Source organism: Alnus glutinosa, chromosome 3 (assembly GCF_958979055.1).
Source record: "Alnus glutinosa chromosome 3, dhAlnGlut1.1, whole genome shotgun sequence".
Classification (NCBI taxonomy): domain Eukaryota; kingdom Viridiplantae; phylum Streptophyta; class Magnoliopsida; order Fagales; family Betulaceae; genus Alnus; species Alnus glutinosa.
The window spans coordinates 9,045,742-9,061,027 of NC_084888.1; the positions used below are offsets into that span (position 1 = coordinate 9,045,742).

The following is a 15,286-nucleotide window of genomic DNA, read 5'->3' on the forward strand; positions in this document are numbered from 1 at the left end:
TTTTAATTTCATAGAGTTCATGGCTTTTTTTTTTTTTTTTTTTCATATACAATTACGCTACAAAATGATTTGTAAGGAAAAAAAAAAAACACACACACACACACACACATAATCATCATATCACCATCATAAAAAAATAAAAATAAAAAAAATAGATCATCTGCAAAGCCCTTTTTATTTTATTCTTTTTTATTTGTTTTCCAGCAACAAACATTCATTCTTTGCTTACAAAGTAAAATGATTTATAAGAAAAAAAAAAAAAAAAAAAAAAAAAAAAAAAAAAAAAAACATAATCATCATAAAAAAAATAAATCATCTGCAAAGCCCTTTTTATTTTATTATTTTTTATTTATTTTTCAACAACAAACATTCGTTCTTTGCTTACAAAGTTTTTTTCAAACATCCGCCAGGCAATTGGAGTCCTCCCGATATTAAGAGATACTCGTTTTGCTACGTCTAAGTGCATTCTGTAGGCTAAATCATAGGAGAAAAAAAAGAAAAAAAAAAGAAAAAAAAAAAAAAAAAAAAAAAAAAAAAAAAGACTAACCCACAACAAATTAAGTTGGATTGAGAAACAGAGAGAGGAGGATGAGAATATAATTGCAGAGATGGAGAGAGATATTGATGATGCATTTGAGTAATGAATTTTTGAAATCAGAATTAAATTCTTATTCTGTTTGCGAATTTTGAGATTTGACTTTTTAGAAGAAAAAAAAATTGAATAAAATATGATTTGTTTATAAAAAGTTGAATAAAATATGATTTGTTTTTGAAAAACTTGAATAAAATATGATTTATTTTTGAAAAAAGTAGAATTAGAATTATATTTTATTTTCAAAATTTCGTATCGAAATACACCATGAGTTGAGAAACAGAGAGAGAGAGGGATAAGAGACTTGGATGTTGAGAGGGTTGAGGTTTTTGGGCAAAAGACGAATTTTATTTATTCCCACAGGAAAGGAATAGGTATTCCACTCCTTTTTTAGTGGAATACCTATTCCTCTTCGTAAGGGAATAGCTATTCCGTAGGAATAACTATTCCCTTAAATAATATACAACCAAACAAAGGAATAGCTATTCAGTAGGAATAGTTATTCCTTTCCATGGGTCTAATCCGCAAACCAAACGAGGCCTTAGCCTGTTGCTTTAGTTTGCTGCTTCAAGCTAGGTTTGTTCCTGGCTTAGTGTTTAGGGATTCTTCATCTCTACTCACTATCTCCAGCCTTTGGGCTTCCGTTGTAGATTTGGGACAGTGTTCTTGCCTTCGGGCGTTGTATTTGCCTTCGGGCGTTTATGCTATGAATGAAATGCTCCCGTTCAAAAAAAAAAAAAAAAAAGTGAACAAAAACAAATCAACAGAAGAGAAAGTGGCGATAAAATATATAGAGAAATAGTAAAAAAAATTTTTTTTTTTTTTTTAAAAAAAAGAACGAAAAGGAAAATAATGATTTTTTTTAAAAAAAAAAAAGGAGAAGTTTGACCGATCTCTTCCGTTGTGTGTGGTAGCGACAGTCATGATTCGGTTTCAGTGTTTTAAATTAATGTCCGGTGGAGATCTAAATTACCCTCTCTTTCTCACTCTCTCTCTCTCTCTCCTCCTCGACCGTTTTGACCATTATCGATGCCGCTTTCCACGCTTGCCACTTGTTTTCCTATTTCAGTTTAATCAATCAATAAATATTGTAGAGCTTTTATTATTATTATTTTTGTTACAAATAAAAATAATAATAAAAAAATTATATAAACACCAATTGAGTGCCCGTAAACTAAGTCCCCACCAGGATCTCCGAAAGACGATGTTACCCCTCATTGTGAGGCATTGTTTTGATTGCTTCTCTTCCGATCATCTGAGACGCGGATTCGTAATAAAAATAGAAGGGAGAATAGAACCAATTAATAGGAGGGACCCGTTTCGACAAATTTGGAAAGCCAATGGGATGAGGAGGTGAAGGTCCGATGTTGACGTTGGAGGACAGTGGAAGTACTTCCCGTTGAAGTAATCAATGAGGGCCTATTAAACGAATAAAGTTGTTGACAAGCATCTTTACGTGGGTTTTGTAATTTTTGACACAGTTGTGAATTTAAGACAAACATCACATAAAGTTATAGTGTTTCAATTTAAGATACACAGATCTTGTTATAAATGGGTCGACCTGCAAGTTGACCCGCCAATTTGTTTAATTTTCTTTTTTGAAAAAAATTAAGAAATAAAACTTTGAAGAAAAGAAACCCTAGCAGCCACCTAGTGTCATTTGACTCATGTCTTGGAAAAAAAAAAAAAAGACAAACTCTGGCAATGCGGATCGATCTCCACTCTCATCACCGATTGTGATTGTCCAGCACCGCCAAGCCGCTCATCCGAAAGGTACCCACTAGTCATTACTTCGGGATTAATTGCGAAAAAAATTGAACGGTGACTGAGGTGGTTTTGACGCCAAAGAGCTAAAAAATGGAAGTTAGGGAGGAGAATATGGACATTGGAGAGGAGATTATAATGGGAAACTTCCCTCCTGTGGGTGATTAAACTTTAGACAACCTGTCAAGTTAGTTTTACACATTCAGTTCAAATAAACTCGTTATGTGTAAATCTCAAATCTGGTTTGCTTCTTGTTGCTATTGGTGTTGACTTGGATTAGATTTTGTTTTTGTGGTATTATTGCTTATTCGTTTGTTCCCTAAGATGCCCAAATCTTTTTAATGTCATAAGTTGAAAATAAGAAGCTAAATCTGGTTTACTTTCACATGTTTCTCTCTCTCTCTCTCTCTCTCTCTCTCTCTCTCTCTCTTTGGGGATTGATTTCTTGTTTACTAAGCCTAACAGTAGAGGGCGGTCACTGAAAATCCTGGAAAAGTAGTCGGTGGGTACAGATTTAGTTGTTAATTCATTCAGGTCGTGTCAACCCTGAAAAATAAAGACTCATAAATAATCAACCATAAAACATGCAACCAAAATATAAATTAGTAAAGAGATAGACACAAATATTTTGGTTACGAAGTGAAAACTTTTTGTACCAAAGAGAAAAATTACTCCAGGGCAGCCAAACCCAGGCAATCCACTATTCAGAAGAAAAAGCTAGTTACAAGACAGTCGTACTCACATGACCCAATGTAGTAGTCGTATATTTAACTTTAACACGTACCTATACGTGAACGTCTTTTAACCAAACCTCATGTCTGAAGAGTTCTTCAATGGATTCCTTTAACTTAGAGCTTAGACTTCAAACGATTGAAACAAAATAAAATAAAAACTCTAAGAGAGTTAGTACATCTAACAATTTCTTTCTAAACACTCTCTCTTAGCACAATGAGAATTCAACCAAGAAATTCTTAAAATTACACAGTCTATGAGCCTCTTTAAATAGGCTTTTGAAATCTTAATTCTACTCAAACTCAGATTTGCATAGGTGGCGTCCGGACCTGCAACTAAAACTTCAGGCAAAAACTGAAGCACGTCTAGACTTGCAACCCTCCGAACGGGCTGTAGGGAAAACCAATTTTCTGAGCTGTAAAGTCTCCATAATATTTTCTTCAACAAGAACTTACCTTCTTAAGATATATTTTGTGCAAATACTTTTCAAGATCAATCATTTCCATAAAGGAATATATATTCTGCAATATTCTTCTAGAAGACTCTAGAAATACAGTGTCCCTGTTATGAAAGTCCTTAATATGGAAGCATTTTTGTCAACCAGAATGTACCCAATTAAAAATAAACCAACAAACTCGACATGATTCGTTAGCTAAACGGGTCAAGAGTGTTGGGTCGGGTTACCCGGATTATAAACGTGTTGTGCTCGGATTTCATGTGTCAACCCATTTAGCTAATTGTGTTGGGTTTGGGTTGGCTTAAACGGGTTGGCAAGTCAATCGGATCAACCCGAATCCGACACACCAACCATGTTTTGCCAACCCTAGATTTAGGCACACATTTATAAGTGTTAATCATTAATAACCGCTCCCCTTCCCTTCCTCCTTTATTGTTCATTAAAAAAAAAATAATTAATAATCTCTAGCTATAGAACTGCTTAGGACGATTGTGATTAGCGGTTTTAAGAATAGACAAAGACGATTAATAACCACTAACTGCCTAACCTTATATATATTTAACAAAAATAATATAGCAAAACAACATCATTTTGATATCGGGTTTAAAGGTTTCTTCTTTCTTTTCTCATTTCACGTTGCATCTCTCTCTCTCTCTCTCTCTCTCTCTCCCCCTCTCAAAACAAATTCATTTGCCGCTCACTGAATTCATAGCATTCAGCGAGAATCCCAATTTCACTCCTCAACCATCGACTTTGTCTCTCTGTGCTCAACCCCTCTCATCGTCTCAGGTTAGCTACTCCAAGTTTGCTAGTGTTTGATATTATCTCTCTTTCTCTCTAATTTACTTGTTATTGATGTGGTTATGACAAATCCAATTTCAATGTTTTTGCTCTTGATTGATAGCTTTCTTTTACTTATTGATCTTCTTGGAAATGAATGTTTGGGCATGAGAGGGTTGATGATACTAGTATTCTTCTGATGCTAGTTAAAAAACAAAAATCAATAAAACTTGTCTGAGTCTCTATATAAATATATCTGATAATACATTTTTAGTCTCTCTTTCACATTTCTCTATTCACATATATATGGATATAGTGTATTAAATTATTTAGACAGTTTTCTTTTGTTTGCCTTTTAAGTTCTTGTTTAATGGGCGAGCACAAGTAGCATCTTCCCTAAATTCTATTTCCTTCCTAAATATTGGAAAAACTCCTAAAATATTTCTACAATAGACTCCCATGTTCCCTAAACCAAGGGAAATCAAGGGAACCAAAAGTGTCACTAGGGTAGCATTTTTTTTGTTCTTTTAACATTATTTTCATTAAAAAAATAAAAATAAAATAAAATAAAATTCTATAACATTTATTTGAAATAATATTTAAATAGTTTTCTCTTTCCTCTAACATTTATTTAAAATAATATTTAAATTGTATAGGAAAATATACAAGAAGCTGTAAGATTTTATCTTCTATATATGACCTATATGCCACATTTATATATGATTTATTATATTTATTAATAAAATGTATATACGGTGTACGATATGGTAATTTAATACAATTAAATTACCTAATGGAATCAAATCAAATTAACTGGCATTGGCCTTAATTTGCAAATTGATATCAAATCAATTTAATTAATTGATTATTCATTGATGGGATGAACAGTTATGGTGTATACCATTTTAAGGGTCCCTAACCTAGCATATAAAATAAAAAGCCTATGTACTCCATCAGTACGGTATTCAGTAGGCATTAGTTAAAAGATACTTCATATTATATTGTTATTTCAAGTTTTTAGTTTCAGAAGTTTTTGACATGCTTGAGCAAAGATGGCTATTGTATAATTTATTTTAATAGGAAAATAAAAAGTAGTCTAGTTCACTAAATTTAAGGAAAATCTAACGGAAACTGCTGGTAGCGCTTTAAGTCTATGGATTCTAATGGGTGAAAACACTAAAATATGGCCAAAACAATATAAAATATGCCCTAAAAAGAGGCTTAAAGAATGTCCAAAACACTAAAAGATGCCCAAAAGACCCATTGCTTGATAGGCAATTAGCGGTTGTAACATGTCATTCAATAACCACATAACCGCTAGTTAGCGATTAACTGCAAACCAGTTCTAGCGGGGTGGTTGCGGTTACTTAAAAGTGATAACCTCCTAAGGCGCTTGTACCCCCCCTAGATTCAGGGCTAGTCTATATAGACTCGATTCATTTAATCAATGAGCTGGCCGTGAATACAATAATATGCTTGATTATTAAATGAGACATATTTGTATAAAATCGGCTCGATTGTTAGCTCGTTTATATATATTAATAAAAATAGGTTTAAGTATGTATATTTATTCTCACGTAATAACTATGTCATATAGCTTTGATGGTTCATCTCCAACCATCCGATCGCATTGATTGAATAGTAGGAACAAAAAACATGTTGAAGTTGCCTTATCTTGCCTTTCAGCCGAAAGGTTTCCAACCTTTTTGGAATCATTTTCGAACCAAGCCTCCTGCGCGCCTTCATTCCTTCTTTCTCCCCTTCAAATTCAATTTTTGTTGCGCTCCTCACTTCAACTAACAACCACCATGGTGTCTATCGATATGATTGATCTACTATGCCTACTTGAGTACACTTTCAATGTCAAGAGATTGAGGTTTTTTCTCTCGTGAATACAATATTATGCTCGATTATTATGAACCATTTCATATCCATGTTTTGTTATTTTGAAATCATTCAAGATTATGTCTAATATGATTAGTTCATTTAATTATTTGTTACATTGGATTAATTATTAGAATGTAGAAGTTCAAAACAACTATAGATGCAATGCTAAGTTTAAGTTTAAAAAATAAAAGACATGAAAATAAACAACAAGCTTTCTTTTATGAAATTACAATAATTTTTTAGAAAATTCATGGAGGATGTGGACCATCTCGTGGCTCGTGAGAATTGCAAATGATTCATTTGAGCTCAACCTAGTCAACTGCACCTTTGATGATGATGGTCGCCATGGATATTGTGGCAGTAATTAAAAATGTGGAATCATGCCTCTAATGAGGCTCCTGCGGTAGAAGAAGATGCTCAAAAGCATGCATATGAGAGAAAGCCAAAGAAAAAGACTTCAACTGTTTGGAAATATTTTAGTATTGGTTAGAGGTGGTGTGAACAAATCTGAATGCAATTGGTGTAAAGGGTTATTCTCCATTTAACGTTTTAGTTCTACAACTCAAGTTCATATGCACCTGCTTTCTTGTATGTCGCATATAGCCTCTAATAAGAAGCAAAGGTTTCGGCCATTTATCCCAAGGAGCCTAAGGGTGTGAGCACAATTCATTTTTACGTATGATCATAAGAATGAAAGAAAACTTACTTCTCATATGATCATTTACCATGAATATCCGTTAATGCATATGGACCATGTCTTATTTAATAAGTTTATGAGGGCTAATACACTACATTGGCAAAAAATACTCATTTTACTGTAAAAAAATAAAATAAAATGAGTACATCTTCACATATGAAATGGAGAAGAATAAACTGAAAACTTTGTTAAGAGCTGTTAATAAAGTTAATATCACAATTAACATGTGGACCTTAGGCCAAAAAGTTTCATATATGGTAGTGACATGTCATTTTATTGATTCTGATTGGGTTTTACAAAAACGTGTATTGAACTTTTGTAATGCATCGCCTCAACACAATGAGCTTATTATTTTTTATGCTCTTAAAAAGTGTTTCACAGATTGAGGGATTGAGAATAAAGTCTTTACAATAACGATAGACAATATAAGATCTAATGATGTTGCCATTAGGATTTTAAAACATGATTTTAGTTTGAAAAAAAAAAAAAAAACTTGTTTGTTGGGGGACAACTGTTTTATGTTCGCTATTATGCGCATATAACTAATTTGTAGGTGCAAGATGCTTAGTGAGATTGGAGAGATTATTGATTGTGTTAGGAAAGGTATAAAATACCTAGTAGTATTTTTTTTTTTTTTTTTTTGGGGGGGGGGGGGGGGGGGGGGGGGGAGAATGAGGCAATTTAGTGAGATAACAATTGCAATTGCCTTAAAAAAGAAAAAAAAAATTGGATGTTTCCACTCGATGGAATTATTGAACCATCAATGAAGACTCATACCCATACAAGGCAACTTCCCTTAGACAGCATAACAGCTAGGATAAAATCAGCAACCCAATGGCTCCAACATCCCCAAATGGAAACTCAGACAATTCAATCCATATAATTCTTACCTTCTATATGGTATTAAAGCAATAACAAAGCGACCCGTGTCATTGATCCCTCTTTTTTTTCTTTTTCTTTTTCCTTTGTGGAGCTTGCATATATGTCCATAATGCCTTCTCACATAGATGGCTCTTCGAAGATGTATTCATAACTCAACCCCTCGGCTTCATTCATTCTCAAATCCCAAATCATATATGCAAGCTCCACAAAGCACTCTATGGCTTAAAACAAGCCCCTCGTGCCTGGTTCTCTCGCCTTAGTGATTGCCTCCTAGAACTTGGCTTCCTCGGCTCCCGCTCCGACCCTTCCCTATTCATTCATTGCACCCCTCAGGAGACTACCTTTGTCCTCATCTATGTTGATGACATTCTCATCACCAGTTCTCTTCCTCACGGCACTGACGGTCTAATCCAGTCCCTCCATGCTGAATTTGCAATCAAGGACTTAGGCCTCCTTCACTACTTTCTTGGCATGGAAGCCACATCCACTCCAGATGGCCTCATTCTCTCCTAACAACGCTACATTCTTGATCTTCTAAAAAAGAGTAACATGTCCGAAGCCAAACCCGTCAAGACTTCTATGTCCACAGCCCATGCTCTCTCACTCCTCTACGGTGACCCTCTGACCGATCCCTCCCCATATCGTAGCCTTGTTGGCACCCTATAATATCTATCACTCACCCGCCCTAATATATCCTTTGCTGTCAACAAAGTCTCCCAATTCATGCATCGGCCTACTTCCCTCCACCTACAAGCCGTCAAACGTATCATTTGGTACCTCAAATCCACCATTTCCTATGGTCTCCTCCTTCGTCACTCCTTCTTTAATACTCTACAAGCCTACTCAAACGCCGACTAGGCTGGCTGCCCTGACGACCTAAAATCTACCGGGGGTTTTTGTGTTTTTCTTGGTCCCAATCTCATCTCTTGGTCCTTCCGCAAACAATGCACAGTCACCAGTTCCAGTATTAAATCCGAATACCACACCCTTGCTACCACTGCTGCTGAACTCATTTGGCTCCAATCCATGCTCCACGATATTGGCATTTTTCTTCCCTCCCCAACCACCTTATGGTGTGACAACATTGGGGCCACCTACCTCTCCGCCAATCCCGCCTTCCATGCTCGTACAAAACACATTGAAATTGACTTTCACTTTGTTCGTGACAAAGTCACCTCCAAAACCTTGACAGTCCGATTCATCTCCAGCAAAGACAATCTCGCCGACATTTTTACCAAACCCACTGCCTCGCCATACTTCTCTCTCATGCGCACCAAGCTCAACGTCGTGTCCCCTATGTCTCGCTTGCAGGGGCATATTGAACCATAAATGGAGACTCATACCTATACAAGGCAACTTAATTCCCTTAGAGAGCACAACGGCTAGCATAAAATCAGCAACCCAACGGCTCCAACATACCCAAATGGAAACCAACGGCCAGCACCAAATCTGCAAGGAAATTATTTTCATTATTCTATATTAATTTTATATTTCCTTCCCTTTGTAAACAGCTCAAACACTTGTATAAATTGCAACCCTCGATGAATAAGAAAACTCAGACAATTCAATCCATATCATTCTTACCTTCTATAGGAATAACACTTGGTGTTGGTGGTTGCATTAGAGTTTAAAGAAGTGTTTTCTCGATATGAAGATAAGGATTAGAGTTTCTGTTGGGTGGCGACTATTGAAAAATTGGGTAAACTGTTTCAATGAGGTAATAGATATTGTATCTGGAAGTGACTATCTAACTGCTAATTTATTGCTTCCTAAGTTGTGAAGAATCAAAGATGTATTAGCTAACAAGTCTAGGAATTAGAATGAGTATATAAGATCAATGACACTAAGAATGAATAATAAGTTTGAGAAGTATTAGAGTAAATGTAATTCTTTGATGGCATTTGCTATAGTGTTGGATCTAAGGTACAAAATGATGTTAGTACAGTTTTGTTTTCGTATCATTTATTAAGAACCATAAGCCACTAGGAATATTAATTTTGTTTTAATGTTATGCATGAGTTGAATGATGAGAATATGATCAAGATCATAATTCAGCAGTTATGGAAGATAGTGAGCTAAACAATGCTCGTGAAGTTTCTTCTACTGGTTTGCTAATGCTGTTGTACGAAGTGTTAAAAGTGGTAGGTAAATGTTTAAATTTTTCATAAAAAGTGTTGATATCGTTTAGCTTGTTAAAACCAATTTGGAGGTATATTTGAAGGAGCGTGTTTTTATAAGTGAGGAGGGTTCATATACGAATTTTTGATGCTTTGGAGCAGTGAAAAGTAAATAACCTCAAGTATCAGATCTTGTCTAAGATGGCATGTGACATATTGGCAATTTCTAGAAGTCAGCATTTAGGGACGATGGTATGGTAATTTATCCATACCGGGCATCATTATAACTCAAAGTGTGCAAAATGTTTTCATGTGGGGCTAACTAGGCGAAGGGAGAGACAATTCATGTTTGTGTGTCAGGTTCAAGTTATATTGAGACATGAGTAGAAGACTATACGAGTGAACCCAAACTCAGCCCATTTAATTAAATGGTCATTGCTCTCAACCTTGATACAAGTCATACGACCCATTTAAATACGTGGGTGACATGATCCGACCCGCATAGCCCGTTTAATTAATAAATTCTCAATTGTTGAACATGAAAAGCCATTTTATACAAATATATTAGCACCATAATTCTTCATTATTAAACATGAAAATGAATTGCACTATTGAAGTATATCTTTACAACTAGGGATGAGATTGAGAGTAATTTGTTGCCTTAGGCTTTAGGGTTTAAACATTTTAATGGTTAAAAAAAATATTTTTTAATTTATATGAGTTATGTGGGTCACCCACGAGTTAAGCGTGTTGACTCGTAATTCACATGTTTATTAATCGTATAAATCAGGTCGACTCGATTAGACTCGAATTCTATTTTATTAAACTCTAACCCTCTAAATTCATGTTAGGTTTATATCTAGTTAGTTCGCGAGTCATGTTAAAAATTGTTAGTCCGAAAAGATGGCACTTCATAAACTTAAAAAATCATCAACTATAAGTATTACTTTTATATAGTGTATATTGTTTTTTGCTTGTCATTTGAAAAATACAAACTTTTCTTCTTTCCTTATGTAGAAGAAGGACCTAGCTTTGGTGAAGGTTGTGTTACCCTAGCATTCTCAAGTGGCTGTAAGTAGAAGTGTTATAATTTGATAATGTATTATGAACGGTTACCCTAACATATTTTGTTAGGAGAATTTTGTTAGATAATGTTGTTGTGTTGGAGGTTTTTGTTTGGAGAATTTGATTGTATTTTTCGTTTATGTAAAGCCCTTTGAATTTTGCCTGTATTTGCAATTTGTTATGTACATAAAGTCTTATTTATGTTGAAAATGTGTAACGTATAATTTTCAATAATAAAATTTATTATTATTAGTTTTTTTAATAAAAAAAAAAAAATTTAAAAATGCCCATATCAACCGTACTCGACTTGGGAGCCTTTTCGAGCTTGGCGTAGCTTCAAAACTAGGCTCGAGTTCGAACTCATATATGATATGATGCATCCGCCCATCCGAGCCAAGTCGAAAAATTAAACGCTCAGTTCGGCTTGGCTGGACCATAGCCTTAAATGAAAGGGCAGTTTCGGATTTTCGGGGGCCCTAAATCAAAGGATGACCTGCCTTTGGTTGGCTTAATTATCGAAACCTGCGGTGCTCCTAGAATTGCTCTCCTAATCCTTTTACCCACAATTTTTTTGAAAAAATTGAGGATTTAGAAGGTTGTGCCAGAAAGTTGTGGCCCACCAAACATAACCTTTGTTTGTTTACCCCCGTTTCCTGTACTGTTTCGGTTAAGGGAATTGCTGTAGCCGCAGCCTCCAGGGAGGGAGTTGAACGGAACCAAACAGAGCGAGAGTCAAGGCATCATATCTCAGAGTCCCACCAGTCGCCATAAACAGAAGAGGAAATATCAGGAGAGGGGGGGAAGAGAGGAAATGGAAGGTTGAATACAGCGAAGCAGATGTTCTAAGCAGCAGAGCAGACCCACCTCCCAAAGAATATATTATTATTATTATTATTAACATGAATAATCTAGCATCGGAGAGAAAGTGGTGATACAGCAAAAAAGGTTGGTCTTCGGTCTTTAATATATGTTTCAATGGACACCCTCTCTATGCCAACCGTTGTCGTGGGTGCCCACCAGCATCTTTTTTGTCTTCTCCTTTTCCTCTTCTCTTTGTTTATTTATAATCTCTTTCTCTTTCTCTCTCTCTGGGGGTAATATTAATTGCGTATATAAATGTTTTCTCTGGAGGTTTTCTTTTTCTCTCTCTTTTCTCATTCCCTTCCTTTCCACCCTCAACAGTAATGATTTTCTCGTTACGGGTATATCGTTGTTGAGGAATCTGAGGAGTTGTTGTTGTGGCTGTGTGGAAAAAAAAAGTGGCAGTTATAGCCTCTAAAAGAACATGACGTTTCAAGAAAGAAGAAGAACAACAAGAAGAAGCAGTATCCCAAGTGCACGAGTGTTTGTGATTTCATTGATGTGATCTCCAGAAAACAAATTGCCTCTTTCTGGCCTTATTTACCAAAATCTTCTTCCTTTTTTATTTTAACTCTCTCTCTCTCTCTCTCTCTCCCTCTCTCTCTCTCTCTCTATATATATATATATATTTGGGTTGTGGGGATTATTTGGTTTTGTTCTGGGTTTTCCTTGTTATTCTTTTATCTTGCTTTTATTTAGGGGGGTTTGCCACTTTTGCTTCGCTTCTTTTCTGTGTGTGATATTTCCCATGTCTCAACAAAGGCAATTTCAGATGGTGGGTGGTAACAATCCGGGGCAGTACAATGACACAACTTTAACCAAAATCTTTGTTGGAGGGTTGGCTTGGGAGACTCAAAGGGATACAATGAGAAGATATTTTGAGCAGTTTGGAGACATCCTGGAGGCTGTTGTTATCACAGATAAAAACACTGGGAGATCCAAGGGCTACGGTTTTGTAAGCCCATTTTCCTTTTCATTTAGATTCCTTAGTTTTCCAATGGCATTTTCCTTTTGTTTCTCTCATTTGTTTCTCTATGATTTCAAAAGTCGGGTCTTCTTTTCTTTTGGTTTCCAATAGGTTACATTTAAGGATCCAGAGGCAGCCAAGAGAGCATGCCAAAACCCATCTCCCGTGATTGATGGAAGGAGAGCAAACTGCAATCTTGCATCTCTTGGTGCACAGAAGACTCGTCCACCAACCCCTCAACATGGTCTCCATCTTTCTCATTTTTTACCTGCTCTGTTGTTATTAGCAAATAGGCATTTCCAATATACAGTTTCTATGTTAAGGTTAATGATCCTTGAGTATTCATCTTACATGGAATGATGAGACTTTTCGAAAATGAGCAATGTTTGATTATAGGTTTCAACTCTCCACATGCATTTTCCATTCTCCAAAATGTGGTTTTCCTTTAATCCGGCTCCTTTTCATTCTGGTCTCTGTTTCAACCCAAGCAACTTCTTTTTATTTATTACTTCCGGGGATAGTCTTAGAGAGCTATTATAAAATAATTTCACCGAGTATTTATTTGGTGATAAATTGAAATATATATATATATATATATGACTCTAAATGCCATAGGATACCAAAAAAAATATTAATTAATTAATTTCATTTTGCAATGGATTTTCAGGTTCAGGACGGTTTAGACCAGCAACTGGATTGGTTGCTCCACCTGCTTATCATGGCGCATATTACCATCAACCAACTGGCCAATACACATTTCCTTATTCAGCATATGGGTAAGGCAGAAAAGATCACAGGGACAACAAATCTTAGGTTAATGCTTTGTTTTTTTTTTTTTTCCTTAAAATTTTTTCGGTGAACTTTCAGGTACACTGGCTATTCCCAGGATGCAATGTATCCCACGGTTAGTACAATGTGTAGGCATATTATGACAAAGCTATATACTAATTGTATTGCATTGCTTGATTTTGAGTTGTTTGATGGCATTATCCCAGAACTATTACAGTGTTTATGGGGGTCAACAATCGTCTCCTTACTACGCCACCACCGGGGCGGCAGGGCCGCCAGGGATGTTCCACAATATGTACCCATTCTATGCACAATATGCTCAAACTAGCCAGCCTCATGGCTTTGGAGTTCAATATCCCGGCCAGGTGGTGCAGTACCCATATTTGCCTCAGCCTTATGGCTCCACTGGAATACTTTCTCTTCCCTCTTCAATGCCAGTGCAAACTTCAAGCGCAGGTAATTGATTCATAGCTTGGAATACCTTAGTGTGTGTGAATGATAATTAAGCAGAGAATTCACATGCGAAATGCCACAGGTGCAACAGCAACAGCAGGGGTGACTGGAGCAGGTGCTTCACAAGCCTCCGGAGCAGCTTCTGAACAGAATTCATCAACTTAAATGTCTTCTTACAAGCCTAACAACATGGATAAAAGCGTCACAAGCAGAAAGAGATCAGAAAAAGTGAATAAGAAAAGAAGAATATTATTAAGTTACTTATTCAAAAGGATGCCCGAAGGAAAAGGAATCCAAGAATCCTGCAGCATGAGATGATTCATTCATGGAACAGGCATATAGGGACATGTTAAAGCTTGTTCCACTAACAACAGTCATTGCTTTCTTTCTCAATTCATGCCCAGTTGCGTCATGTGTTCATCATCATCATCATCATCATCATCACCATCATACGCGTTTGGGTTTAGGACAGTAGATAATTAGGAGAAGAATTCCATATTCATTTTATGTATTGGCAAAAGGTAGAAACTGAAAAATGGCTTTGGATTCTACCTTATAAGATACTAATTAGATGGCAATGTCTCGGAAGCAGAGAGCATCCGATGACATCAAACTTTTTTGTTTATATTGGCAGCAAATGGGTTCAAAAGATTTATTTCATATCTTTGAACCCCGATTTGTTGGTCAAAGATGAAAAGGCGAGCTGGGGATAGCTCAGCCATTTAACCTGTAATTTTTTTTCTTCTTTTTTAATTTCATGATTGGTACTTTTTAAGATAGGATTAGTTGGGACAAGAAGATTTCTCTTGTTTCTTTTTCTTACAGACAAATCATCTTTCGCTTTCAGTCGCCATTCTTTACTTCTTGTGATTCTTCTTTTGCATGGTCGCATTGGTGGAGCACTGTTGAATGTGTTTAGAATCCAAGGGGATCTCACTACGGGGGTCAATGACTCGATGGGAGTTGTCCTTTTTCTGTCTAAAAAGTTGGGCATGCGGATCTTGCAACTTTGCAATATCTTGTGAATCTTTAAATTCAATGTTATGTGGTGGGAGATGTTTCTCCTCAAAGAAATCATTATTTTTTTTTCCCAACATTTATAATTATATATTAAATTTAGGAAAAATTCCGAGCTTTCGTTTAAGACACAATAAGAAATATCTTGCCTAGTAACTACAATATTTTGAATAAAAATAGGATGTTCTTTTATCGGCACTTGTTCTAAGGTTTGGTGAAGAGCTGT

The 15,286-nt window shown here is 35.8% G+C and overlaps 1 protein-coding gene across 2 annotated transcripts; it reads left to right on the plus strand.

Moving 5' to 3' along the window:
- The first annotated feature begins 11,543 nt into the window (after positions 1-11,543).
- LOC133862210 (uncharacterized) lies at positions 11,544-14,896 on the plus strand. Of its 2 annotated transcripts, XM_062297975.1 has the most exons (7): positions 11,544-11,918; positions 12,607-12,789; positions 12,913-13,045; positions 13,469-13,577; positions 13,669-13,705; positions 13,797-14,046; positions 14,126-14,896. In XM_062297975.1, the coding sequence occupies exons 2-7, from the start codon at positions 12,607-12,609 to the stop codon at positions 14,206-14,208; spliced, it is 795 nt and encodes a 264-aa protein (XP_062153959.1). In that variant the 5' UTR covers positions 11,544-11,918; the 3' UTR covers positions 14,209-14,896. The 2 variants fall into 2 exon arrangements, with proteins under 2 accessions (XP_062153959.1, XP_062153957.1); XM_062297973.1 differs by lacking the exon at positions 11,544-11,918 and having other exon boundaries at positions 12,037-12,789.
- Positions 14,897-15,286: the final 390 nt, after the last annotated feature.

Excerpts from the sequence above, each read along its gene's own strand:
- LOC133862210 (XM_062297973.1), top strand. The coding sequence starts at position 12,583 with ATGTCTCAACAAAGGCAATTTCAGATGGTGGGTGGTAACAATCCGGGG. Across the intron at positions 12,790-12,912 it reads GATCCAAGGGCTACGGTTTT|GTTACATTTAAGGATCCAGA; the intron begins GTAAGCCCATTT and ends GGTTTCCAATAG. Across the intron at positions 13,046-13,468 it reads TCCACCAACCCCTCAACATG|GTTCAGGACGGTTTAGACCA; the intron begins GTCTCCATCTTT and ends ATGGATTTTCAG.